General features: G+C 45.4%; 1 protein-coding gene across 13 annotated transcripts in view; it reads left to right on the top strand.

Annotated features, from left to right (window-relative positions):
- Positions 1–21,030, top strand: part of CELF4 (CUGBP Elav-like family member 4) — a 730,949-nt gene that overhangs the window by 649,199 nt on the left and 60,720 nt on the right. For 8 of the 13 annotated variants that reach the window (XR_012766635.1, XM_075447261.1, XM_075447255.1 and 5 more), the window contains exons 7-9: positions 1,377–1,524; positions 6,358–6,507; positions 20,911–20,976. Coding sequence is in view for 12 of the 13 variants with exons in the window: in XM_075447261.1 (XP_075303376.1) it covers positions 1,377–1,524; positions 6,358–6,507; positions 20,911–20,976 (364 nt within the window). In the remaining variant the exon portion in view is untranslated. The remainder of the gene's footprint in view (positions 1–1,376; positions 1,525–6,357; positions 6,508–20,910; positions 20,977–21,030) is intronic. The other 5 variants (XM_075447257.1, XM_075447252.1, XM_075447259.1 and 2 more) reach the window with 1 other exon arrangement.

The raw sequence follows: 21,030 nt of genomic DNA, 5'->3' as shown, positions 1-21,030 counted from the left end.
GTCTGTTAAATGCTGAGAAGCATGTTCCATGTGCTTAAACAACAGCATCAAAGGGTGTGTTCCTGATGGGAGAGAGAGTGAAATCACAGAGAACAGTGAAACAGAGGTAGTCCAGTTCTGGAGACAGCAAAGACACGAGTCACTTCTAAAATCACTACAGAAAAACAGTTTCTTTCTCCACTGTTATCATCAAGTCATGCATTACCAGAGGCTAGGGAGTGAATAGAGTGAGGTTTCGCTCTCTTCTCATCCTCTTTCCCGCACACTTTCCCTAAGCATCCACCAGCGATCACTAGCAGGGTTGGATATGGACTCAGACATGCCTTGTCTGGCTCTTTGTACAGCTCAGGCAAGGGGACAAGAGGCAGCTTAGAAGAAGCTTCTCCTTCACACCAGGAGCATTTTACGAGACCACTGCAGCTATACTGTACAAATGAACTGCAATGACTCTGTGCTAGGTTCAGAGTGTAAAATAATGATAGCAAAGTCTGATGATAGCAAAGTCTGGTTTTAATGTAAGAAGCATTTCCAGCATGCATAACCATTTACAACCCTTCTGGTCCAAAATTTTTACTCACAGATGCCTGAAAATATAACCCAGTTTCCTCATTTCTGCCTTTTATATGTGCCTTAAAAAAAGTATCATTTTGATCATTTCCTGGAAAAAAAATAAAATTTAAGAAGTCATCCCAGATCAAAACCACGGGGAAGAGTTTTTCCCACTACACAGTATTAATCTTACCAAAGTAAGGGTGGTCCATTCTCTTGCATCCTCTTCCAGGAATCTCTGCTTGGTTGTGTTAGAAACAGGTGCTGCAATTTGTTTAGAAGGTTTGGTCATGGTTTTGCGCAGTGCCCACAGGAGGCCTCCCAGCAGTATAATAATATCTGATTTTTGTCACTGAGAGGTTAAAAAATCAGGTTATCCCCAGAGAACTAGCTTTTGCTCTGGACAGAGGATCCCCTTTCCCCACCACTTTCATCAGCACCCACCAGTGCTTTTCCAGAGCTTTACTATAAGCAACAAACGCCACATAACCTCTCTGTTCACGAACGTATAAAGTTTTTTTTTCTGCCTTTCTCATCAGGAAAGGGCCAGGGAGTTAGAGGGCCAAGTCCAACTCAGGGGAGACCTCCACTTTGGGGAACACATCATGGGGGTGGGGACCGTAAAGACCCCAAGATACAAAGACGCACTTTGCCTCCAGCCCCTAGAACGAGAAGGAAGATTGGGAGTACCACAGATTTTGTGAGCTGACATCTCAAAGCAAAGGAATGTCTCACGCCCCAGCCCAAGGTCCCCATCCTAATGACAATGTCGCGGGCTGCCCTGGCAGTGATCGCGTGATATTTTTTCCCTGCTCTCTTTGTTCCAGCTGATGCAGCAGCAAGCCGCAATCATGGCGTCAGTGGCGCAGGGTGGCTACTTGAACCCTATGGCAGCCTTTGCTGCAGCCCAGATGCAGCAGATGGCGGCTCTGAACATGAACGGCCTGGCGGCCGCCCCCATGACACCAACCTCAGGTAAGGGGCTGGGTGGGTGGTGAGGGTGAAGGGAAGGAAAATCTGGCCACCTCCCTGAGGAGACCTGGCAGAAAATGTTAGCTGACAGGTTCAATCCCAACAAGTGTTTACTGAAATGTTGGTGTTGCTGGTAAAGGCCACTAGAAGTGAGGAGTGGAGTTAAACAGATATTTTGTGGTCTGGGAGAGGGGAAAGAGAGCAGAGAAAGGCTGTTACCACCTCTGCCAGAACTTGAGCCACCTGGAGGTCAGATTCTGTGTCACGAAATTGTTGTAAGGGCAAAGTCAAAGTGCTCGCCTGCAGTTGGCTTTTGGGCTAGCTGTCCCCCACACCGAGTGACGCTCACTGGTGGGTGAGGAAAGCAAGAAGGTTGAGACCCACCAGAGCCAGGATGCAATGGGCTTGTTGGAGAGGAGCAAGGATGCTGGCTGGGAAGGCACGGGAAAGGGATCTTAGCCATGACCCTTCCCTCTCAGCCTTATTCCTCACACAGCTTTCCTTCAGCTCTGAGCACCCCCTAAATGCCACAAAACCTCCCCCAGTGACCTACATTGGTTTATTAGTGGTGCATATAGATGGCCAAGGGGTGGGTGCTGGTGTTGTCACACACAGGCTTGTCCAAAGACAAACAAAATAAGTTTGTGGTGAGATGCAACTCCATTAATGACATGAGCTGTGCCTTTCAGACACATAAGCCTTTCCCCTACTGTAAAATAGGACAGGAGGTACTCAGGGAAGACCTCTGGTGCATCCTGGAATGCAAGTATTTGTTGAGAGCATTTCTGGCTGCTGGAGCAGAGACAGGTAGTCTATGAAGGGCTAGGCTGTCAGATGTCACAAGAAGCCCATGCTAGGAGCTGTAGAATATGATCCAGTGAGCAGAGAATTAAGCTGGGGTGGAAACAGCACTGGTTGTCCTGGGGCTTGAAGCACAAGGACATCATTTGGGCAGGAACAAGTGAAGGAACTGCCAGGGCTGATAGTGGTGGAGTGGCATGTGTCTTAACAGCAGGGAAGTAGGGTAGCAGGGAAAGTGGGGTCATACCATGAGAGGAAAGCAGTGAGAAATTGGAGAGGTGTGCAATATACCACTGAGTCTGGTAAGGGAGCAGAGGACGGACTCAAATATACATCTTCAGAGAACAATTTCTAAGGGACTTCTTGGGATAAAAGGCTCCCTGGGGTGATGCAGGTTGATCTTATGAGAGTCACTGGGGACAGGACTGTGTTCAGAAAGACGTGGCATACCAATGCCCTTGTGTGAACCTTGAAGCATCAAGCTGGCCTGAAGGGGACCATCTTGACAAAGGCTTGGGGTGAGACATGGGAGGAGTGAGCTATGCCTGAGCCAGCTGTGGTGCAGACAGAGCTGGGCAGAGCAGGATCTGGGGCTCCAGAGCAGAGCAGTAAGAGAAGAAAGGGACAGCTTCATTGCCAGACATGGAGAGGTCTGCGCAGCCCTGGAGCAGGAAAGAGCTGTCTCACAAAGCAGCCAGGAAAGACACCTCATGGCTGAGCAACACTGCATGGCAAGGAGAAAATGCACCACACTAGTGCAGGCTTGGGGACAGTTCCTAATGAACTGAGTTCTGCTAACCTGCCAGCCAAAGAAAAACTCCCCATTCACAAAACTTAGTATCTCTTTTCAATTTGTAGCTGTGAATAACGTCAGCAGCTGCTGGATCAGATATGTATCTTTTCGTTTGCTTGTATTAGAATGGGGGGGGGGGGGGAGGCAGAGAGAGAAAGAAAGACAGATCTCATTCCGTGTGAACTTATGAAGAGTCAAGAAAAAGTGCTTGACTCAAAAATCTTATACCACGCGTTTCACAATGTATGTTTACATAACGATAAATGTGTAAACAACAAGTCAATGGAGCTACTGTAAATCCAAATAGAAAAGTGGCTTAATTATATGTGCACCCTTTAAACCTACTGCTGGAAAGATTATCATATTTGCATTAGCTAGATTTGTTTTGTGTTGGTGGGAGCAGAGAGAGTCAAACAAAGACTGCCTGGAATTCAAATGTGCTCAGGGCCTGGAAAACTGAATCCAGGCTGTGGTTTACGATGGCCTGACCACAAAAGAACACAAGCTCTTTTGCATACAAATAAGTCCTGAGAATGAGCAAGTTCTATGACATTGGTGTGTAAATACCAGCACAAAGGCCAAATTCTGTGTCTGTCATGATATCCACCACATGAAAAATATCCCGGACCTTCTTCAGTGTAAAATCTGCTCCTCTCCTGAAGTGCCTGATGCCTTTTGGGGACTGTCAAACTCTTATTGTCAGAATACAGGAGAGGAAAGTTTGTGCTTTTTACATGCTTTCCAGAGCACCCATGCCTGGTCATTATTGAAAAGAAGATGCTGATTTGGATGATCCCATGATCTCTTTTATGGTAGCAGATTTTTCACTCTCCTTATGACATATTTTTAATCACAGAGACTATGCACTTTGGCATTATTGCAGATTTATCTTGGATGGGTACCTTTCTTCATGTAAAACCTCTGTGACGGGTTGTGGAAATGTCCATTGACAAATATTCCTTGGGTGACATGTTTAGACTTTGAAATGCCTCCTTGTATTACTACAACACTCACAAAGCTTGTGATGAGACACATGGAAAATGTTTCACATAACGTCTGAGCAAGCAAGCCTACAACACTAGCAGCGATTTCTGAGTAGCGAGGAGATATCTGAAGCCTAACATGAATTCTCCTGCTGGCTTTTGTTAGCATTCAGAAAGCCAAATGGAAAATGATCATTCTGCTTCATAGCAGGATTTCCAGTCATTGAAGTGTATCTTTGTTCTGACTTGGAATGAAAATGAAACATTTCAAAGTTCTATGAAAAACAGGCATTAGAACACTGAAAAAAAAAAAAAAAAGTGTTTTGATCTTTCCTAAGCAAAAGAAAAATTGTGCCTGAAAAAAGACAGTGGTAACCCAGAAGTCCTAGAGGCTCTGGATATATTCGCTGAGCACAGTGCCTCTGTGCTGGTATCTTCATGCCTCCGAATCCAGCTGATTTTCTGTGCATCCCACCTCTGGGGGAGTGGGTTCCTTGGGACGTGGCCACAAGTTCATTCAGGCTCATGAGTCCCCATGGGAGCCGGGAACTTAAAGAGTTTTGGATCCAGCCAAACAGACTAAAGACAAGATCCATCTCACCTGGCTTTAACCATATAGAAGTTAGACATAGAGTTTAAACTAATCACCTGGTTTGCCTGCAGTCAATGGAGTGCAGTAGGCATTCCCAGTGGGTAATTCAGGTCATAAAAACTTCATGCTGTCTGCTTGCATTTTGATGGTTCCCCCTCAAGCGTCAGGTTTATCTCACATGACAGCCTGTCATTGCAAGACAATTAAATTGAAATCTCTGAAACTATGGTTCAAGTTTTGCATTTGTCCCATCACTGGTATAATCAGGGTGAAAAGTGGGTCTGCAGTGGGTCTGCCACTCTGTAAACTGCACAGGAGTACTAGCAATCAAATTTCATTTAGGATTCCTTCTTTCTCTTCTGTCTCCCTCCATGTTGTAAATCTGCAGCTGGTGTAGCTGTAGCAGAAGATCTCAAACCAGGGATGAAATCCACAATTGGCACGTATCACCGCCATTTGTTCTCTGCAGTGGCATTATGCCAGTTTTACTCCAGTTACAGATCTGACTTCTCCAGGGGGATTCTTTATAAGAAGAAAATTAAAGAATTGCCATGAACTTGCCTAAACTCCTTAGACATGCACAAAATAGCAAGCACAAATCCCTTGCTGCAATTTTAGAAAAAATTACTTACGTTGTCTATGCAAATAAAGGAGAGATCCAGAAAACCAACTGAAATTTTAACTAGAGTTTCTGATTTGCAAGCTGATGGCATGTGCTAAGAGTATTGCCTTTGGACTTCATTTGCCACCACTGGCTCCATGTACCTCCACAGAGGACATTTTTAAAGGCCAACACAATTTAAATAAACAAAGGGTGAGCATCAGCTTCTCTGCTCGGGGTATTAGAAAAGCTGGCTGCTTTTTGGGCTACTCAGATCAGAATGTATTAAAATCTCATGCATTTGTATTGGCTTTCTTGAAGTACCAACACAGATTTAAGAAGTCATTAAAGTGTGTTATTGGACTAACCCATCATGGGATGCTGCTCTGGTGAAGAAAATTTCTGCAGTTGGTTTAGAAAAGAGGTTACTGCAAAAATGGTGCTTTCAATCAGTATTATATCCTGACACAGAAAGATATTGTTGAAGATAAGAGAATTTAAATCCCCACCTACATAGGACAAGAGGAAAATATTATTTCATACTTACTGAAAAATCATTTTGGGCCCCCAAAATATTCTGAATGTGTTGCAAGAAGCACAGACTAACCAGTCATTTCAAACATACATAGGAGAAGACAATGAGGTAGCAGATGTAGGACTGAGAGTTTACTTCAGGTGCTAAATTATATCTAGGAAAGAAATGCCTGCTTATTTAGCAATTTTAACAGGTAATACTCCAAGCAGGAAGTCAAGGAGGAAAGGTGATATTTCTATAGTCTTCTACTGCTTAATGTTAGCCATGGATGTAGTCTAGAGACCATGATCACCAAGCGAAGGCTTCATTCTGTTGAAGACAGGTTTGCAAGCCTTTCTTAAGTGCTTTATAAATACAAGAGCAATGACAAACAGTCCCTTTCTTTGCATGACAGCTTGGGAGATTTTTCATTTTTTGGATTATCAGAAAGCTTCTGTGTGGTGGTTACAGCTGTTGTGTCAGTAGTTTTCTCTGTGGAGTTACTGCTTCCAGTACTCACAAGCCCTGATTTTGTGTCGTCCCCAACTGCAGGTGGAAGCACGCCTCCTGGCATAACTGCACCAGCTGTGCCTAGCATCCCATCTCCAATTGGGGTGAATGGTTTCACTGGCCTCCCGCCGCAGGCTAATGGGCAGCCCGCCGCAGAAGCCGTGTTTGCTAATGGCATCCACCCTTACCCAGGTAAGACAGAACAATGATGCGCCCACAACCTGCTCCTTCAATCTTATGGAGATTGTCCACATCCACGGGCTTTGTCTAGCATGAACCACCTCAGAATTATTACACTTCACACCATCAAGGCTCACTCCAGCATTGGTGTATTTATGTACTGCAGTTGTCATATACTTAAATGCAGATGATAGATATCAAGGGCATGTTGGAGATACACAATTTTTATGCTGAAGAATTGAGTGCTCATCAGCTCCGTGACTTATCTGGTGAATACAGTCAGGACACCCAACATGTTTTGCTTTGGCTAAAATTTGATCTGAGGCCTGTCCATTTCATGCTGGTAGATCTCCTAGTCCTACTCCCAAGGGTCTTGCTCCTGGCTAGCCTTGAAGGAGCTGTGCTAAGCCTGTTTGCATCTCCTAGCACCCACCATTGGTACCTCCTGCTGGGATTCCCTTGCAGCCAGGTGGCTCTGGGAGGTCAAGTCCAGAGGGTCCACATGACTACTAACTCAAACTGCTCCACGTCTCAGACCAAGTGCTGAAGCAGCGGGTGCTGGTCTCCAAAAATCTCATCACTTCCAAATGCTGTTACCTTAGCAGGCCTGGAGACTGAAGCATCTTTAATATAGCGGCAAAATGGACTCAGCTTCACCCTTTTGTGGCACACCACAAGAGAAGTACTGCTGGGGTTCATAGACTGTGGCTGGCTCAAAAAGATGCCAGTACTGAAAGTGTGATTTTGCAAGTCCTGGCAGTCAGGAATGAATGAGGAAAGCTAAAGGATACATACCGACCTCTATACTTGTATTTACAAGCATATGAACACTCTGAGGTTGTATTTGCCAAGAACTCAGGTGTTTACAGGTCCTTAATGTGCACATGCATATTTTCAGCATCCTCAGGATTTGAGATAGCTGTGTCCTCCAAGCTGTACTTCTGCTAGGAAGGAGTTCCTTACCATTGGTGTACACATACTAATAATAACAATAAAAATTTAAGTAAATGTTGTTAATTGATCCTAGCCACTATCTGGCAAAGGAGTATTTTACCCTGGGGCACTCATAGATTGATCTAGTCTGTTAGGCAATAAAACACTGAGTCAGATGTTAGCCAAAAAGCCCATAAAATCCCTAAGAAAAAAATTCTTTCTATCTCATCCAGTCCTGAAAACTCAGAATATTCAACATCACAGGGGACTTCACGAGCTACAAGGAAAAATATCACATAACGTAGAAATACAAAAGTCTTACCTAGTTACTGCTCAGACAATGTCGCTGAAAAAAACCTGTGAATGTAGAAAAGGAAAGACCAGAAATGTCAAGAGTATTGAAAATATAATTTTAATTTCCCATTTCCCCACACTGTAAACCTTTAGCCATGAGTTCGACTTTAATAAGAATTCAAATCAAAGGCCTTACTGTGCTAAAAGTTAGGCATGCATCTACATGTTTGTAGCAGCTTAGAGAGATGACGAGCTCTTGGAGGCTTACAGAGGCATCAGAAGATTGGAGGGAGACCTTAGTGTGCTCAGTGAGCTCAGCCACAGCAACAAGAAAGCTCTCTGTCTTTAAGGTTATATAAATATAACCATCTGTTCCACCATACATCTCTCTCAGTATCTGCCTTTTGCCAGCCTATCTTCTCTATTTATTCATCCATTTCTATGTCTATCTTTTTTCTGATTTATCTAGCTCCTTTTAGCTAATCTTGCATGATCCATTACTGCAGATATTAGAGAAAAGATGATCTTTCTAGATGGATCTTAGTGACTTGAGCTTTTGTTACTCTCTCAAAATGACCCCATAATTAAAGAAAGCTTTCCGTTAGGAATTTCATCCATGGTTATATAAAAGTCAATGGCCTTAATCTGATTCTCTCTGAGTTTTCGAGAGACTTGCTCAGCCAGCAATCCACAGTAAGTCCCTGAACAAACACCAACAGCCTAACACACTGAAAGTTGACAGTCATCCTTGCTCAACTTCCCTGCAGGCTGAGAGGCTCCTTTCTGCCAGTAAAGCTGACATCCAAATAGTCTGCTTTGTGAAAAGTTTGGATTTATCTCCGTGTGTCTTTAGCAATACCTTGGTCTTTCTCAGTCCTCAGCTTCCTCATAACTTAGTGACATCTTAAGTTATAACAGAAGCGTAAATGAAACAGTGGCAGTCTAAACCCTCATCACTCAATGTACTTCTGCCTACCCCCACTAGCAAGGAAACCCTGAAAGCAAGTTTCTTTACAGCAGTTTGGATATAAGGCATATCATGTGTTTGGTCCTTCTTATTCTCTTCCTTCTCACGAGCATTTATGCACTCTCCAAAACTTTACTCCTTGCCACAGGCTTTACTGAGGCCTGGAGCTTAACAGCATAAAAAAAAAAAAAAAAAGGATTAGACATTTATATGGCTAATGAGAACATCCACAGCCACATTAGACTGGATAAAAATGTAGAAAGGACACAAACCTTCATGCTTTATGATACAAGACAGTCACTAATTGCTTGGGGTTAGAAAGAAATTTTCATCACTGGGCAGCTTATTCCATCATTGTTCATTATGGGATTTTTCACACTTTCCTCTGTAGCATCTGTTACTGGCACTGCCCTGTGGTTCTGCATGTCTGTATTTCTAATTTCAGGGGTAGAAATAAAATGTTAAAGCTGAGCATGCAATTGCACTAACATTATAGAGAAGAAAAGAGCATGCCAGTCCCCATCCAAAGTCAGCATCTTCCAAACAACTTTATAGTGTATCTCTCATTCTGTAAGTGTCTAAGAGTGCTGCAGTATTATGTACATAACCATAGTCTTGCTATGATTATGACTTGAATTTTGCTCTCAGATCCTCTTTCATACTCCACAAAAAACTCAAATGTCAGTTCACACCATTGTATCCTGTAGCAGAATGTTCTCTGTTGCCTGAAAATAGCAAAACAGGACAATCAGAATCTGTAGAGGCATGACATCCACCTCATTAAGACCCAAATATATCCCACTGATTATGCTGTTTGTCTACATGTCCAGATTTGTGTCTAGCTATAATATTTTAGATGCTGCATCTAAAGGTTTGCAGAGCTCCACAGTCTTCGCACTATCAAAACAGGTCCATATCATGTAATAGTATTTACTCTGTATTTTCGTTCTTTTTTTTTCTGTCTTCCCCTGTGATCTTTTAAGATTCCCTTTGTCTGGAGCAGAGGCACACACAGCACCATTTGAGTCAGACTACTAAACCATCCATGGCTTTGGGGCAAAGGCAAGAGTAGGTCAAATGTCCCTACTCACCAGGTCTCTGATCACAGCCCCAGTGCCTGAAGGGATTTGCTTTTTCTGTGGCTCTGGCCAGGCTATGGATCCATGTAGCAGAAATAGAAAACCATTCCTTGCAGGCATACTCTTTGCGAGCCTTGCCCTCACCTTCTCCAAACTGCTGGCTGCAGCACATAATGCCTCATGATGCACTTTTTGGCATGGACAGAATCACAAAGGAGTACATATTTCCCCTTCCCACAGCCCAAGCCCCTTTCGAGATCTGGCCTTTTTGCGTATTAGTGCCTGCCCTTTAGTCTTTCAGCTTGCAGAGCTATTGAACATGGCTATGTGTCACAATGTATAGTGGGGACAAAGAGCATAATCTGTTGTGCCATGAACTTGTGAGTCACTTTGCAGCAACGAGAGAGCATCTGGCATTTCCACATTAGCCATAGTAACAGGGATTGTGCTCTTCTGCCAAAGCTTCTTAGCCACCCAGAGCCCAGTGCCTCTCTTGTAACAGTGTGTGATGTACAATAACAGTGGAGACCATCTGTACCAGTTTTTGCTGTGTCTCACACCATCAGTACTTTGCTCTCCAGTAACAGGTCCTGTCCTACTGGATTGCATTGTAAGGGACTGGATAAGATGCTCGCTCCAAAAATAAAGTCTCCTTGGGAAGAGAAGGGGAGAAAGAGATAGGAAAATGGGGAAAGCAAAGGGCAGAAAATGAGAGCAGGGATCTGCTGTCTAAATCAGTGAGATGAGGGAACTGAAAGGAGGCACTAAACAGAGCCACAGGAAAGACTGAGGACTGCTCTGTGGTCTTCTGCCCAGTGATGTTCCCAGGAAGAAGCAGAAATACACCCCATAGTATCTAAACAAACGTTTCTCTTGGGCCAAGAGATGTCCAGCTTGACCAGAGCCAGGGATAGATCCAGTGGTATAGCAGCTTTGTGAGACCTCAGAGGGGGAATGCTTTCCAGGATGCAGAGTTCTTCAGTGCCTTTGGTCTGGGCTTAAGTTGTTGAGGAGAACAAAAGCAAAGTTCCCTCAATTGCTCTTAGTACATTATAAGTTTATCACCTCTTTTACTGTTCTCAGGCACACAGCGATTGTGTTTCTGACTGCCCACCACTGCCAGGTCTAGCCCTCTCTCTGATTTCTGCAGGCACAGCAGAGTTTCCCCCATTCCCCTTTAGTTACACTGTGGGTACATCTGGGCTAACAAAACAACAAGCTCCACTTCATACCCTATTTAGGGTCCAGCCCTCTCTGGTGAGGACTATCTGTCAGTACAAACAGGCAGCCAAGCCTTTATGGCCACATGTTTCCAAGCCACTGTTGAGACTGGCAGTAAAAGTGTCCCCCACAGGTCAGCTTCTGTGCTGTAGAAACTCATGTCTTAGGAAGTGAACCGAGACTATCAATTCCTTTTCCTTGGCTCAACAAAGAGCTATTAGGCAGTAACCAATTTCACCTATTGCCAGCAGAGACAGGATTCAAACTCCATCTGTAATTATTATCATTACCCAAGCTAATTTTGTAGGGGAGGAGTTGCTGGCATGCTAATATGACAGCCTTATCTATTAGCTCGTCAGTTAGCTAGCAGCACTTCTGAAGAGCAGGCTGCAGCTCTGGGCCAGTTGGTCCCAGGATCAGTCCCGATCACAACAGACCCCATCCATCGGCACTGGGCAAGATCAGGGCTTCAGTTGTGTGGGCAGAGAAAAGGACTGACTTTCCACACACACCTGGCAATTCAGTCCTGAAAGATGTCAGACAGGAAGAGTTTAGAGAGGAAATTAATCAAGTGAACAGAAAGAGTGACCTGCCTGCACCTGTGGAAGGTCTGGGATGAAAACCAAGCCCCACAGCATTCGGTCCAGACATACACCATGCTCTAGAAATGTACCTGGCTCAGCAGCCCCAAGGCTAAGTTTCTGAGTCTTCTGTGTCTGTCTTTCTTTGTCCACTGGAAGATCTTCACGGCCACACACGACTCCTACTGTGTGTTTGCATGGCAGCTATCTCAGCAGGGCCCTGAATACGGATGGGTCTTGGAAGTGGGACTACTAAGAAAATAATAAAGATAACCTTGATTTCCAGGGAGGAGCTATATGGATTTCATAGTAAGCTCATTTGTTGTCCCAAACCATCACCTACAATACCTGGGGATGCTACCAAAAGGGCTTTTCCGACTAACAGGATGGAGCAGAGGGCACTAATGCCCTCGATTTCATGGATCTTTTGACTTGTAGGGGAAGAGGCAGTGGGACAGCATGTCTTTGACTGAGTGGTGTCCAGCCCCTAAATGGCAAAACGAGACTATAAAACACAGAAGCAGCCTCTGTTTTCTGCTGGATCAGCACATTCTTTCTGTTATTGCAGTTATTGTTGTGTCTGAATACCTAATTAATTACAACAGTAAACGCTGGCTTCTTTAATCACAGCATCAGCTGTCCTAATCAATCTTAATAATATGGAATCTGTACTATGGCACCCATGAATTTTAATCTACATAAATTTCTTAAGACCTCTCACAAGCTTGTTGTACGAAATGATATAATTATGGATATAGATTAGGGCTGTAGAGAGTGATTTAAATTGGATTTAAGGAGAAGGTGAATAGAGCCCTCCCACTCAGTTTCTTATTTATTTATTTTAATCCTGGCCCGAACATAGATTTTTTTTTTTTTTTGCTATCATTGTTTTATTTCTACCTCACTGACTGAACAGAGATGCCTGTCTTTGGCCGTCCTCCTCCCCCTTCCACCCTCCCAGAGGTAACAGTGGCCAAGCAGCAGCTCCTGGGAGAGGTATGAAATACTTCCAGGACAGTAAGTGGAGTGAATAGATGGGACAGAGCACAAAGCTGTGGATTTGGGTGATAACATGTTTTTGTAGGCCCATACAAGGATCAGTACTGCAAAACAGAGTGAAATCAATGGAATGAGGCATGCCTGTCAGGAAATGCATAGGCAGTTAGAAGCAGGGGGTGAAGACGATATCATATAGGTGTACGGTTTGCTGACTCTTTTCAACAAAGTTAAGCACAGGGTCCCTTAGGGTTCCAGAATGTGCCAAATCCTGCTTTTGTCTTTCAGAAGCACTGGGCCCCTCTGATTTCAGAAACCAGATTCCCTTCACTTTCTCTTACCCCCAGGTGGAACAGAGAGGCAGACCCACAGAGGGGCAGAGAGGGCACCTTTTAACGGCTCAGGCAGTAACCATCCTCCTTTTTCTTCATCACCTCCACTGGATTCAGTGCAGCTTGTCCTCATCTACACCCCTGACTATCACAGCAGACTCCATCCCTCAGTCCCCTGCAACCATTTTCGCCTAAGGTGCCCACATAACAGCTCGTCTTGGCCAGACACTGTAGCCATGTTACTGGCATCTCAGGAGGGATTCTTTATAGAACATCACTTAAACTGATTTTACTTATTTTTAACAACCTGCTGCATTCTGCCACCTCCATCCTTTTATTCTCTGACAAAAGCTAAATGTCTGGCCTAACAGTAGTGGAATGCCTCTTTAAAAAGATGGATCTTAATCTAGAGATATATCAGTAGTAAGAAAGCTTCCTGGTGTTAATTCTAAAGCACTGGTATTTCATGATGACTTGGGAAATCATCCTTTGTTTTGGCATCAGGCAGAGGATTCAGAAAGTGACATTAAAGGATCTACTTTCTTTGAAGGACTTGGGAGTCATTTCTTGACTTGCGCCTGATGAGTAAGTGCTGCCTTCGTTAAATTTATATTTATGGCCATATATAGTAGGTCATCGGCTCGTTTTATGTCTCCAGGTTTATGGAAGGTTATCTGCCTTGGTCACCTTGTGGCATCTTGGCCAGGATCATCTCACAAAGAGACTACTGTATCTGAGCAGGATTTTTCCCATGGAGATAAGGAAATGATCAAATTAATATAGAGGTGATGTCCAGGGATAAGGCTCTTGCCCTGAGCTGCCAAATGAAGTTACTATTAGTATCTGTTTTCACAGTACACCTTTAGCTTGCCCTGGCAAGGCCAGATCCTCAGCTTCTGTAAAGCAGCAAAGCTACACAGAATTCAGCAGGGCAGACATGACTGATAGTTGTCCTCTGGCCTCTTAGGAGTCTCTCTGCTTCTTTGACTTCACGAGCTGATCCTCAGTGTCTACACTAATAACAATTAATCTCTTAAATGTCTGTATATTGGACGTAAGCTCTCCATGAGTCCGACCACAAGGAAAGCTATTTTAAATGTTATCTATGGGCATGTTTGCACAGATAGTCACCAGCACTCCAGGGTCTTTTGATGATGTTACAATCTAGAGACATGCTAGTTCTGGTCCAAAAGCCTCTTCAAGGTGCTTTATGATATCCATGTCCCTCATGTAGTTTCTCTTGTAGCTATATAGCTCTTACCAGCCCTTACTTGGCTATTTAGCTTCAGGGCCATAGGGGTGCATACCCTATTAAATTTTGTGTATCTTATGGAGGAATAAAGCAATCTTCCCTCACGGATTCCACATGCTGAGACACAGAAATGATTCATCACTTTGAATTTTAGCACGTGGCATGCTCCAGCCTACAGTCACATGTAACCCCTGGGGCAGATTAACTCTCATCAAGACCCCTGCGAATATCTGAGCACTCGCTGAAAGCCTTGTGGGTCATTAGAATGTAGAAGTGTTGTCATTTTACTGAACACAGAGTGCCCACAACTTCCTCACATGTCTAATCTGTGTCTTAAGATTTCTGAATCGATACCAGCCATTGGTTTCATCCGCACTGCAACTGGAAGCACAGGCATTTACACCCTATGCTGGGTTTAATTCATCTGGCAAAGTCAGCAGCAGCATGAAGATTAGCTCATGGCTGCCCAGGCTACCTTGGCTTCGTGCCAGGGTACCCAGCCAGCCCTGAAGTCTCTGTCCCTGCATCTTAGATTCATAGAATCACAGAATGGTTTAGGTTGAAAGAGACTTTACAGATCATCTAGTTGCAACCCCACTGCCATGAGCAGGGACACCTTCCCCTAGAGCAGGTTGCTCAAAGCCCCATCCAGCCTGGCCTCGAACACTTTCAGGAAGAGGGCATCTACAGCTTCTCTAGGCAACTCGTTCCAGTGCCTCACCAACCTCAAAGTAAAGAATTTCTGTCTTATATTTGTTCTAAATCTACCCTCTTTCATCTTAAAGCCATTACCCCTTGTCCTGTCCCTACAGGCTTTTGTAAAAAAGTTGTTCTCCAACTCTCTTGTAGACCTCTTCAAGTACTGGAAGGCCACAGTAAGATCTCCCCAGAGCCTTTTCTCCTCCAGGCTGAAAAAAACCAATTCTCTCAGCTTTTCCTCATAGGAGAGGTGTTCCATCCCTCTGATGAATTTTGTGGCCTCCTCTGGCCCCGCTCCAACAGGTCCATGTCTGTCCTGTGCTGAGGGCTCCAGAGCTGGATGCAGGACTCCAGGTGGGCTCTCACCAGAGCGGAGCAGAGGGGCAGAATCCCCTCCCTCGCCCTGCTGGCCACGCTGCTTTTGATGCAGCCCAGGATGCGGTTGGCCTGTTGGGGTGTGAGCAGGCACTGCCAGGTCATGTTGAGCTTCTCACCAACCAACACTCCAAGCCCTTCTCCTCAGGGCTGCTCTCAATCCATCCTCTGCCTAGTCTGCATTTGTGCTTGGGATTGCCCCAACCCATGCGCAGGACCTTGCAGTTGGCCTTGTTGAACTTCATGCGGTTCACACAGACTCACCTCTCAAGCCTGTCCAGGTCCCTCTGGATGGTATCTCTTCCTTCCAGCATGTCGACCACACTACACATCTTGGTGTCGTTGACAAACTTGCTGAGGGTGCACTCCATCTCATCATCCATGTCACCAACAAAGATGCTGAACAGCACTGGTCCGAGTACTAACCCATGTGGAATACCACTCATCACTAGTCTCGACTTGACCATTGAGCCATTGGCCACAACACTCTGAGTGCGCCCATCCAGGCAATTCTTTATCCACTGTGTGGTTCATTGGTCAAATCCATGTATCTCCAATTTGGAGACAAGGATGTCGTACAGGATAGTATCAAATGTTTTGCATAAGTCCAGGTAGATGACATCAGTTGCTATTCCCTTATCCACCAACACTGTAACCCTGCCGCAGAAGGTCACCAAATTTGTAAAGGCATGATTTGCCCTTAGTGAATTCGTATTGCCTAAAACCAGTCACCTCCTGATTTTCCATGTGCCTTAGCGTAATATCCAGGAGGATCTGCTCCGTGATCTTCATAGGCTGTGTAGGCCAGCACGGACACATGCACTGTACTGAAGTCACATCTTCATAGGCTGAGTAAACACATTCTTTGAGCTAAGGAAAACAAGTTCTTCAGTGAGCTAAAGTCATCACTTCTGTTTTTAAGGGCTGCCAAGTTAAATTCCTGCAAGTGGTAACTCACCACAACTGCTTTTCCCAAATAGCCAAGGCAGAGTATGAGAGTATGAATAATACACAGAGCCTCAAGCAGTGGTTTACTGCCTCCCCATGATGTCTAGTCCTACAGCCCAGGCATGCTTTTGGCTTATTCCTTTTCAAGAGTGTCCAGGGATGGTTGAGTCTGTGTTACAGTTCTGTGTGTCAGACCAATCACCTTGCATTTTCTTTACCTATGAGTAAGTGATTCCCAGCTCGGAATAAAGATGACTGAAATCAGAGAAGAGTCTTCACACTGGCTTCTATGTGCTGTGAGCCAGGAGGAAATTACCTGCATGATCTGGGGACAAGGCAGCCTCCTGAGAAAGAAACACCTGATTAGATACTACCCTTGGTGACAAGTCGTAAAGACTCAGGAAAATAATGAACTCTAAAAGCTTTGTGTGGGAGGGAAAAAGCTGCATTTAAAGGCATGTTGTTCTAAACCCTTTAAATAAATTATTTGCCCTGTTTTAATATTTAATCTTCAAGATGAACCGTGATTTTCAATGTGTATTTCCTAAGCTGAATGGTCTGGTTATTATGGGCAGAATATGGCTCCAAAGTCAGGCAAGATATCCACAAACAGGTTGAGGAGAGCACCTCGGCAGTGAGTTGGATGTTCTCATTCAGGACACAGATCCAGCAGTAGGTGGGAGAGTGGGCAGTTCCCACGTGTGCCCAGCTAAGGTGAGGAATAAAGGAAACGTCCACAGTCAGACAGGTATTGCTCAATGACTTCTGCTGTGTCAGTGAAGAGGGAGTCTGTTGCGGTTTAGCCTGGCTGGATGCCAGGTGCCCACCAAAGCTGCTCTGTCACTTCCTCTGCTCATCTGGACAGGGGACAGACAATACCATGCAAGGCTCATGGGACAAGACGAGGACAGGGAGATCACTCACCAGTTACCATTATGGGCAAAACAGACTCAAAGTGGGGAAATTAGTTTAATTTATCACCAATTAAATCAGAGTAGGCTAATGCGAAATAAAACTAAATCTTAAAAACACCTTCCCCCCACCCCTCCCTTCTTCCCAGGCTAACTTTTACTCCCAATTTTCTCTGCCTCCTCCACCCAAGAAGTGCAGGCGGATGGGGAATGGGAGTTGCAGTCAGTTCATCACATGTCTCTGCTGCTCCTTCTTCCTCACACTCTTCCAGCATGGGGTCGCTCCCACGGGATACAGTTCCCCATGAACTTCTCCAACGTAAGTCTTTCCCGTGGGCTGCAATTCTTGATGAACTGCTCCAGCGTGGGTCCCTTCCATGGGGTGCAGTCCTTCAGGAACAGACTGCTCTAGTGTGGGTCACCTGTGGGTCACATGTCCTGCAGCAAACCTGCTCCAGCATGGGCTCTTCTGTCCACGGGTCCACAGGTTCTGCCAGGAGCCTGCTCCAGTGCATGCTCTCCACAGGGTCACAACCTCCTTCAGGCATCCCCCTGCTCCAGCGTGGGGTCCTCCATTGGCTGCAGGTGGATATCTGTTCCACCGTGGACCTTGGTGAGCTGCAGAAGCATAGCCTGCCTCACCATGGCCTTCTCCACAGGTGCCAGGGGAATCTCTGCTCCAGTGCCTAGAGCACCCCCTGCCCCTCCTTCTTTGTTGACCTTGGTGTCTGCAGAGCTGTTTCTCTCACACATTCTCATTCCTGTCTCCTGCTGCAACTGCCGTTACGCAGATGTTTTTTTCCCTGCTTAACTATGTTATCCCAGAGACGCTACCACCATTGCTGACAGATTTGACCTTGGCCAGCAGCAGGTCCATCTTGGAGCTGGGTGGAACTGGCTCTGTCGGACACAGGGGAAGCTTCCAGCAGCTTCTCACAGAATCACAGAATGTTAGGGGTTGGAAGGGACCTCTGGGGATCGTCTAGTCCAACCCCCCTGCCGAAGCACGGTCACCTACAGCAGGCTGCACAGGACCATGTCCAGGTGGGTCTTGAATATCTCCAGAGAAGGAGACTCCACAGCCTCCCTGGGCAGCCTATTCCAGTGCTCCGTCACCCTCAGAGGGAAGAAGTTCTTCCTCATGTTCAGCTGGAACTTCCTATACTTCAGTTTGTGCCCGTTGCCCCTTGTCCTGTCACTAGGCACCACTGAAAAGAGTCTGGCCCCATCCTCCTGACACCCACCCTTCAGATATTTATAAACATTTATTAGGTCCTTTCTCGACCTTCTCTTCTCCAGGCTAAACAAGCCCAGCTCCCTCAGCCTTTCCTCATAGCAGAGATGCTCCAGTCCCATCATCATCTTTGTAGCACTCCACTGGACTCTGTCCAGTACCTCCTCATCTTTCTTGAACTGGGGAGCCCAGAACTGGACAGAGTACTCCAGATGAGGCCTCACTAGGGCAGAGTAGAGGGGGAGGAGAAGCTCCCTCGACCTACTGGCCACACTCCTCTTTATGCACCCCAGAATCCCACTGGCCTTCTTGGCAGCCAGGGCACACTGATGGCTCACAGAAGCCGTCCCTGTAGACCCCCCGCTACCAAAACCTTGCCACACAAACCCAGTACAGAGTCATTACTAACTCTCGGGATGTCAGAGAACAACCATGCCCGAGTCCAGCCTCAGCTGAAGAGGAGGGAAAAGTTGTGAGTGTATCTCTTGAGCTGTGGAGACAATTTCTGCTTCTAGCTCTGTAAACAGAGGAGTGCAACCTAGGAAGGAGAGTTGCCTTTGGGGCAGAAACAGCAGATCACCTCCTTTACTGTAGACTGCAAAAAACATTGTTGTCTTATAAAGATTCGCTCCTTTTACCGCATGTACCCTCACCTTCCTCAGGAGATATCTTCTACCTGACAGGACTTAGTCATTTTGAGGTATCCAAGTTATTATGATCCATTCTCCCATAGGGATGTGGGAACTGGTGTATCATTCAGTCTTTCATAGCTGTTAAGGTTTCTTCTGGAGCAGTATGCTTAACAGTCTATTTTTAGAGGAGAATGGTTTTGGGCAGAGGTTAAAAAAAAAACCAGACTTTCGTTGCTTCCTTCTAGGCAGGAATAAGTAGAATTAGTTTTTATATTTTCCAAGCATTCGCTCCAGTTTCCTGCAGCATCTACCCTTTGAAAAATGGCTTTGCATCTCTACTATGTCTTCCACTGATCTCCCACATGTTTTGATGTATCATCCTCACAATATTTTCAAGGGGTGAAAATCCTCACAGTAGGGCAGTGCTTTCCCATTTCACATATACGCATATGAGGGACCTGCCAAAAGTCACCTAGGAAATCAACCAAACAACTTCCAGCCTAGCACTGCAATCCCACTTATTTCTTCCTGTGACTACCCCATCCTCATACTCCTTGTGGTCCAGTAATGCCTATAACGAAGAGGAGCCTCCAAGCTTTAGCCAGATAATTGGGTTTGTCCTCTCAAAGGTTGGTCTTTTCACCATTCCTCCTTGTATTTGTGGAGATAAGTGCAAGACCCTACAAGTTTCCATTATGCTCAATGGTGATCTTTGACGTTAAGTTTTAAGTTGGTATTTGTATCTATAAGAAAATGCTTTGACCGTATGCCTTGGGTCCATAACACTCACATTTGCCCACCTTCCCCAAACTGTGGCATACAGTCAGTGTCTTTCCTTGGATAGGTCAATGGCACCAGATGTCCTTCTAAGAGGCCCACACCTTTAGAACCTCCAAGCTCCCACCTCCAGCCACACCTCTGTGCTTGTAGGAAGGAAGAAGGTGGGATGGAGGGGGTAAAGTGGCAGCTCCCTACGGGATCATCCTATGAGTACGAAGCCAGAAGGATTAAGTGAGTGTAGAATGGTGCAGCACCAATAAATACAAATTAAACTCATAACAAGAAGTGAAATATCAGGGCCAAGGTGACATTTGGACTAGAGGTTCAGCCAAGCTTTGCTTTAAATATTTTATTGCTGCAGATAAAGAAAGAGCTTATCCAACACGACTCTCTCTCTCTCTCTTTTTTTCTCTCCCTGTCAACCAAAGGGGAAAAGGAAAAAAAACAACTTAACTATCTTTGGTTGTATTTGAGCTAAACTTCAAAGTTTCACAAAAATAAACAGTTTTAGGAGGGAGGGATGCACACTTGTAAAGAGAGAAAATGCACTTTGAAGCCAGCAAGGGAATGCAAGCCTTATGCAGAGATTCACAGCATCCTCGCTGGAACAGGCAAGTGGCGTGTCCCCCTTCCCTCCAAGCAGCAACTGCTCTCTCACAGGGGGCTGCCTGGCAGCAATGCAGTCCTTCGAAGGGACAGCAGGATGGCAAGAGCCACTGCTTTGTTCTCTTCTCCTTCCTCCTGCTACGCCTCTGTTGTTATCCGCTCTGACTGAAAGTTTCATGCGACTGCAGCTGTCACTGAGATCTGAGTTTGCACAGCACCTAGCACTGTGTCAGTTCTGGCGTAAGATGAGGGTGCTTTGTGGTTGATTACGACAATGCCAAAAATCTGCATTATCAGAGGTGGGGTCCAGAATTTAAGCTTCAGAAAAAAAGGGCAGATGGTTTTTTGCCCTCTGCTCTAAAGTCCCACAGGGTGACAGATTGGAGACAGAGCTCTGCTGGCCATCAGGGAGGGCTCTGCATAGTCCTGTCCACAGGGTGAATGAGCTGCTCCTTTTCCAGGACCTTCAGGCCCTGGGTTTGTCTGTCTCACACCACACACTGATGATAGAAGAGAAAGGGAGTGCCTGGCATGCTTTAATACTTTAATTCCTTCTCTCTCTTGTGTCTCCACAGCACAGAGCCCCACTGCAGCAGACCCCTTGCAGCAAGCCTACGCTGGAGTGCAGCAGTACGCAGGTCGTTAGTATTAACACTTTCTCCCAATAGAACTTTCTCTTCTCTAAAGCCTTTAAT

Source organism: Opisthocomus hoazin, chromosome Z (genome assembly GCF_030867145.1).
Source record: "Opisthocomus hoazin isolate bOpiHoa1 chromosome Z, bOpiHoa1.hap1, whole genome shotgun sequence".
NCBI classification, from domain to species: Eukaryota; Metazoa; Chordata; class Aves; order Opisthocomiformes; family Opisthocomidae; genus Opisthocomus; species Opisthocomus hoazin.
This window is presented reverse-complemented; position numbering and strand designations above follow the sequence as displayed.